Raw genomic sequence first — 7099 nt, 5'->3', positions numbered from 1 at the left:
TTTTTTTCCTTTTTTTCCTAAGATTCTCACCTTGATGAGCAGAAGATCGATCACACGGTGTAAAACAACAGGTTTGATTGACAGTAAGACGTCACAGGTCACAGAGGGGGATGGGAATTAGTTGAGTAGCGCGGTGGCCCTATAATATCTCTAACTCGTGGACATTTCTTCAGAGCCACTGATGTTTTCCCCCTCGTAGCAAAGCACAAGGGCTTTTCATTTTAGACTTAAGAACACTGGTGTCGATTGGAACACTGTCTATTCGTAAAGGTCAGACAGACATGACGGCGCCCCGTCATTTTTAATATTCCTCATCTATAATAAACGTTAGGCTATAACTGAGTAGCGGGACTTCACATTTAAAAAGGAATCTGCTGCCCTCTGCTGGACAACTTGAGACACAGACGTTCAGGGAAAACCAGCTATTTTAATTCATTTCAATTAGTGTATATTACTCAGTAATTATGGAATAATAATGGGATTTGAAGAAAAAAAAATGACAAAGATTGCAACACAAACTGTTTATTGTTTTAAAGGAACGACAACAAAAACAAAGTGGAAGACATACAAAATGGTGTGTGTGTGTGTGTGTGTGTGTGTTTATGTTTAACATGCTATATTATTTATTTATTAAGACATTCAAATTCAACCGAATAACAAAGAAATGTGTGTATATATTATATATGTAAGTGAGACTGTAAGTGAGCTTACTCATCCAGCCACTCCAAATTTAACCCTTCCCCGCGGAATGACTTTCGACTAACCCCATAGTCAAATTTTAATTCGGTGTCCACAGGGATGTCCACCAATGCTTTAAAAAGCACAACTTCCTTCTCATCACCATCAAATGCCATTGTGCAGGACACTGGTTTTATATTTGGCACCTTAGTGGAATGGTTGATGCGTCGCCCAAATGTGTCTGCATGGGGATGGTAGCGGCACGGGAAAGTTTGGGCATCTATGCACAAACTTTTGGTCCCTGATTTAAAAAAAAAAAAGGTACCCTGGCTCATCGCTCATGGCCTCCATCATTTCCCTCCCTTCAGCTGCTGAGATGACATGACCATGGTAGTCGCACACAAAGTCATTTTTGGCAAAATTGCAGGTTGCCACCACTCCTGTAATTTGGAAAACATTAAATTTTGAGTTATTAAACATACTTTACATGCAGACAAAAAAAAAAAACAGGATTTAAATCTACTACTTGGTGCAGTAAATGGATGTAAAAAAAAAAATGTTAACTTGAAAAATTTTTTTGGACATTTCAAAAATACTGAAAGGTTTCCTTACCGAAACCTTTGGTGGACCAAAGTCCTTTACAGCAAGGCCTGTCCAGCTCTGCTCTGCCACACAACGCTGAATTAAAGCATCTGTGTCCACCCTCTGTTTACAACATCGTCAGGTTTAGGACAGTTGGTCTTCCACCCCTCCTGACTAATCACCCTTGCCACCGTGGCTGCCGATGGTTTGCGGAGACTGAAATGACCTGAAAGACAGAATGACAAGACTTTACTCATGCAAGTCATTTGTCACTGTAAATTAATGTCAAATGAATGGATGACAATGCTGTATTGATGTTTTTGGAGACTTACCAATAAGATATTCCTTCCTCTGCCCATACTGTGTGAGGCGCCACTTGTCGTAATATTCCTTGTCTCCTGTTAAAAACCCACGGTCCACACGCTGCCTCTTAGTGGGAGGCTGGCCCTCCAGTGATACTGGAAATGCTTCCAGAGAATCTGAAAAAGACCTTCTCATACTGGTCCCAGCTACTGCTTGCTCTTCCTCAGAACACGTCCTGTATAAGTTAAGAATATAAAGTTTATAGACAATTTGCTAATCTGCTGTTAAGATAGTTTGTTATGTCTTTGATACATGAAGAGACATACAATGCCAAGGAGTCCAATATCTCCATTGCCTCTACCACCGTCTGAATTTGTCCCGCGCAAGGGTAACGGGCAAAGTACAGGCTGATGCGCCCCTGTTGTTCTGCTGATGCGCCCCTGTTGTTCTGCTGTCAACTGTTTTGCAGCCACCATAGCTCACATCCTGGCTTGTGCACATGTCCACTTTATACCTGTAGAAACAAAATATAAAAGGAATGGTTAATCGTGGAATGAATGTAACTGACAAGATGTAACTAAGTGTGTACATTCACACACGAGCACATTGATCTGTGTAGGTATGTACATTGAATGCAGGTGGTTCATATCTTGGGAGATGCTGTGGACCGCCGAACCGGAAGAGCTTAAAAAAACCTGTTGCCGCGTTGATCTGCCTGAAAACTGTCCGGGCGGATCTGAGTGAAATAATGCTGCAAAATTTAAGAAAAAAAGTAAAAAAGTAATTAAGGGTAAGAAATCTACTTTATGTCTTGTGTTTGAAACTTACAGCTTCTCAAGGCAACGTTAAACCGTTGTGTGCTTAGCACCACTCTGCTGCCTAGGGATGTACGGCCCACCCACTCCACATCCTGAAAAACATTAAAGGAGTGAGTGTGTGTGTGTGTGTGTGTGTGTGTGTGTCTTTCTCTCTCTGTGTGTGTGTGTGTCTGTCTGTGTCTGTGTCTGTGTGTGTGTGTCTGTGTGTGTGTGTCTTTCTCTCTCTCTGTGTGTGTGTGTGTGTCTGTGTGTGTGTGTGTGTGTGTGTGTGTGTGTGTCTGTGTGTGTCTTTCTCTCTCTCTGTGTGTGTGTGTGTGTGTGTGTGTGTGTGTGTGTGTGTGTGTGTCTGTGTGTGTCTTTCTCTCTCTCTGTGTGTGTGTGTGTGTGTGTGTCACTTGATGGAGTTTTTTTGGTTCCTTGCCACTGTTGCCTTTGGCTTGCTCAGTTGGGGATATTCAAATTAATTAACCAATCATTAATACCATTGATCAGCCCTACCTAACATGGATGTTTTATTTTTTTTCCACTAAAAAAGAAACATTGTTATGTTATTTTGATTGATAATGTGAAGCTACTTTGATACAATCAATATTGTGAAAAGCGCTATATATACTTGACTTGACTTGTGTGTGTGTGTGTGTGTTTGAGAGAATGAATTTTGTAACCCATAAGTGAACAAATAAACTACTTAAAATAGATGAACTTACTGTCATTTCTTCAACAGCTCCTGGGAGCTGAAAGTGTGCATACACAAAGACCGCCTCACAGTAGTATCGGTGAAGGGTCTTGTCTGCTTTGGTAATTTTTTGGCCCAACTGCATGGCCTCTTGGATCTTTTGAATGTCGTTTTTGACGACCTTCAAAATCTTCTGACATTTTCTAATGTCAGAAGCAGAAGATGCAATTGACTGTCTGTTTGGATTAAACATGAAAAAAACAACAGGATAGTTAAAACACAGCCCTTAAGATTATGTGAGAGAAGACAGGTGATGATAACAGTCTTATTACTCAATTTTAAACTGAGATGAAGTCTCACTGCAAACAATGCTTGCAAACTACACTGCACTTACTTTTCCTTATTCGAAGGGCTGTCAACATCCTGTGTGCTTAAACCAGCAGAGGAAGGGTAGGCAGATGCTGATGGAGTTTCTTCGCCAGAGTCCATGATGGGCTGGTTATGCACCAAAAACCCAGGCGAAGAAGCTCCTTCAGCATCGCCACCTGACATCCGCTGTCTGGCAGCAGCACACAGAGATGCTGAAGATCCCAGGTCCTGGCGTGCCTGACCCATCGCTGGCCGAAGCCTTGGCCTTCAGGACCTCAGCCTCTCTTTCAGCCGGTGTGCTCTCTAACATGCACACAGTGCTCAGATGAGAGGCGATGTCCTCCTGCGGCTTGTGGCACAGCAGGCAGTGCACAATCAATGTTTGATCAGATCTTCAAGACATAAAAAAACACATGATATAATATATAATCAAATTAAATACATTAAATCACATTTGATAGCAATATTAAACAGTTAATTCAATTTTTAAACAACATTAATAGACAATTATGAGCAGCTTCAAATGCAGTTGTACATGCTTTATTATTGATTTATAAGCATATCCATACTTTTGTTCAATAATTGTATTTGCATTACTAATAATTAAGATAAATGTATCATTTCTAAATGAAGTAAAGCATTATTTAAAAAAAATTAAGGACTTGTAAATGGTTCATAAGACACTTATAAAGTGAAAGTAAATTTAATAAATTCAGTCAGTTATAAAGCATTTACAGGGGTGCAAACAGCGCGCTTTTCGGCGCCTCCTGCTTTTTTCACGTCAGTTTGGGTGACGTGTGAATCGTGCAGATCCGAAGAGTTTTTTTTTAAGGAGGGGGGGGGGTTGAGAGGGTCTGATTATAATTTAACCAACAGTAATTCTGGATTACTCTGCGTCCACCAACAAATAAATAGGAAATAAGCGAATCAGAACACTGCGCGCCAAACCAGCAGTATGTGCACAAGCGTGAACCACTAGTGTTTCTGTCTCACTCTGGATCTGCCACTGCATCACATTTCTCTCTGCGTGGCGTGGAGTGTCCGTTTTTATGTCGGCTCTCATGTTAACTGGTTAGAGCACAATTCCTGCGTGACACACACACTTCTCGAGCCGTGCCGAAACCGCGTGCTAGAAATAGAACCGCAACCGACGCTTATTTTTCACGCGACGCGCAAGAGTGTTGGAAGTTTTCAGACAAAATAGAAGGCGCAAATACATATTAATAAATTACATTTTGATGCTTGAAAGTCTCTCGGTTTTGACAAATGCATATATAATTGTAATTTAAAAAATAGGCCTAATTATCGATTTTCAAATATTGCCCGTCAGGCCTACAGAACGAAATATTCTGTAGCCTATTTTGCCGTCAATACTGCCGACGTTGTCTTTGCTGTATCAGGCTATATATGTTATGTTTAATATCCAAATGTAGATGGTCCGTCGGCGCACAGAGTCACGCAGTCGCAGACAGCACGTGAAGTTCGTGAACACCGAATTCCCTTTTCTATCTTATCTATTTGTGTTTGAACAGACATGTGTACGAAAAAATAAGCCAGTGTCAGTCTCAACGAGTTTCCCCGTAAACGCAGTCAAAACGGATGCGTGTCATTACCAGTATTAGATACGTGCATTCGTCTTAAAGGGACAGCACCCAATATACCTGCAGCTGTTTGTGTCACCAAAGTTAATCAAACAACAAAAGAGAAAGAGAAAAATCACGTTTTGTCAAAAGATAAACTAATACTTAATACAGTTAATTTACATGAAAAACATAAAGCACTGCTTTATTTCTTGTGTATTTGTGTTTTATTGTATTTATATTTGTATTTTGTTTATTAGTTTCGTTGCATACTGTATGCACTAGGCCTACCCTACACAATTACCCCAATCATCCTAGAATTATTAATTCTTTACAAAAAGAGCTATTCAAATCATCAGGTGAAATTGTTTTCATGAAATAGCAGTAATATATACCGGATATTTGCCGCGGGACGAGGGCTTCGATTACCTCTCTCTTTTTTGACCATACATGTGTTTGCACCCCTGATTTAGTAAAAACAAAACAAAAAGAGTAGTTTTGGTCAATAAAAATGGCTTACAATAGTAATTAACAACTATGTTGTTAAAAAACGCCATTGAACATAAAATAATAATAATGTTGGTCCCTAACATACAATGCCAACAACAACTATGTTGTTCAAACTACACTATTAGCCTAAATAAAAGAAAACTAGTCATTTGGGATGTTACAACACACGTAGCCTATCCCCATTAATTAACAAATAGGTTCTTCATAATGCTCTATTGGACGTCTAAATTGAACAAAATCAAACACTAACCTTTGCATTCTTTAAAAGAATCAACGTTGGAAGATTGATTGTTGATTGTTTTCGATTTCAGTGTCGTTAATTCTGTTTGTTTGCGATTAGCTAAATAATCCACTTGCTCCCGTTTATGGCTCCTATCACCCGACAAAGAGTTGTTGTTTTTTATCCATAAATAAAAGTCCTGATTTCTGAATGCAACTTTATATATTGAAATTAAAGGAAACAATTATTATATTTCTTTGGTTAACTTATATTTACATTTTAATCCTCGTTTTTTTTAATAAATAAAAAATATTTGTTTACAAGAAAAGGAAAAAAAGAAGAAAAAAACCCACCGTCACACATTTTCATTACTTTAATTTCCCATAGGCTCAAAAGGTCAAACAGATCAAACCCAGAGCGAACAAGTTAAGCTTAACCCTAATCAGACAAGATAACAATATAATCAAACAAGCTAAACAAATCAACAACATAATAGAACAAGTTAAACAACCCTAACAATAGTCAAACTCTTTAAATTAGTTAAATAAGCTAAAAACATAATTTATTTATATGATGTTTTTTAAAATTCATATTTAGTTATATATGAAATATTTCAACATAATATTTTTATATTCACATTAGAATCATTTGCTGGTGAGAGATTAAGATAAAATATTTACAGTTTAAGAAAGAAATCGATTTTACCTGCAGAGGGAGACATTCCTTCTACTGGATGTGGACAACTGCTCATAAATGGAATTTTGTGAATGTGTGCGTTATATATATTTATAAAACACATTCAAAATAAATAGTATTAAAGAATACTATTCTATTATTTTTGTATATACATATATATTTTTGATTTGTTATGAAATGTATGTTTTATTACCACAGAAATTGAAAAGAAAAATAAACACCTAAAGGACAAGACTTGGAGTCAGATTGTAGTATAATATTTATTCAAATAAAAAATGTAGAATGTATAAGAAATTATTTAAATAAAACAAAAATAAAGAACAAACAAAACGTGCTGAAACAAACAGAAGTGAACAGTGAACATTCTTGAACTATAAACTTAATAAACTACTTCTTTGTTGACTCTTCAGCGATCATCTTTATGTTTTTTTTAACATAGTTTTTAATTGTTTCTTCCAGGTACTTCTGGTCCCCAGTCCTCCGCCCACACACCTCTGGAAACTCCTTCCCAATGAACAATTCTTGAATTTGACTGCAAGTCTCTCCGATCTGGCAGAAATATCAGGAGTTGGTGGTTGTTAGTATCATGTGACATGACTTCTATTGAGTGTTCGTGTCAAACAGTCAAGAGACTCACCTTTTACTTTCAGCTGGTCCATCATGTAAT

General features: G+C 37.9%; 1 protein-coding gene across 2 annotated transcripts; it reads right to left on the bottom strand.

Moving 5' to 3' along the window:
* Nucleotides 1-507: 507 nt before the first annotated feature.
* On the bottom strand, nucleotides 508-5018 carry LOC307007737 (uncharacterized protein). 2 transcript variants are annotated; one of them, XM_079630036.1, is made up of 9 exons: nucleotides 4162-5014; nucleotides 3452-3818; nucleotides 3089-3293; nucleotides 2392-2473; nucleotides 2191-2314; nucleotides 1890-2077; nucleotides 1593-1798; nucleotides 1291-1486; nucleotides 508-1118 (listed from the first exon to the last, which is right to left on the bottom strand). In XM_079630036.1, the coding sequence occupies exons 2-6, from the start codon at nucleotides 3670-3672 to the stop codon at nucleotides 1921-1923; spliced, it is 789 nt and encodes a 262-aa protein (XP_079486162.1). In that variant the 5' UTR covers nucleotides 3673-3818; nucleotides 4162-5014; the 3' UTR covers nucleotides 508-1118; nucleotides 1291-1486; nucleotides 1593-1798; nucleotides 1890-1920. The 2 variants fall into 2 exon arrangements, with proteins under 2 accessions (XP_079486162.1, XP_079486161.1); XM_079630035.1 differs by having other exon boundaries at nucleotides 3452-5018.
* Nucleotides 5019-7099: the final 2081 nt, after the last annotated feature.

This window comes from Phoxinus phoxinus (assembly GCF_949152265.1).
Source record: "Phoxinus phoxinus genome assembly, chromosome: 12".
In the NCBI taxonomy this organism is placed as follows: Eukaryota; Metazoa; Chordata; class Actinopteri; order Cypriniformes; family Leuciscidae; genus Phoxinus; species Phoxinus phoxinus.
Note: the sequence above shows the minus strand (reverse complement) of the source record. Positions and strands in the feature narration are given on the sequence as shown.

Coding starts and splice junctions, on each gene's coding strand:
- LOC307007737 (XM_079630035.1), bottom strand. CDS start 3,672: ATGGGTCAGGCACGCCAGGACCTGGGATCTTCAGCATCTCTGTGTGCT. Junction 3,294..3,451: donor AGCCCTTCGAATAAGGAAAA/GTAAGTGCAGTG, acceptor TAATCCAAACAG/ACAGTCAATTGCATCTTCTG. Junction 2,474..3,088: donor GAGCTGTTGAAGAAATGACA/GTAAGTTCATCT, acceptor AATGTTTTTCAG/GATGTGGAGTGGGTGGGCCG.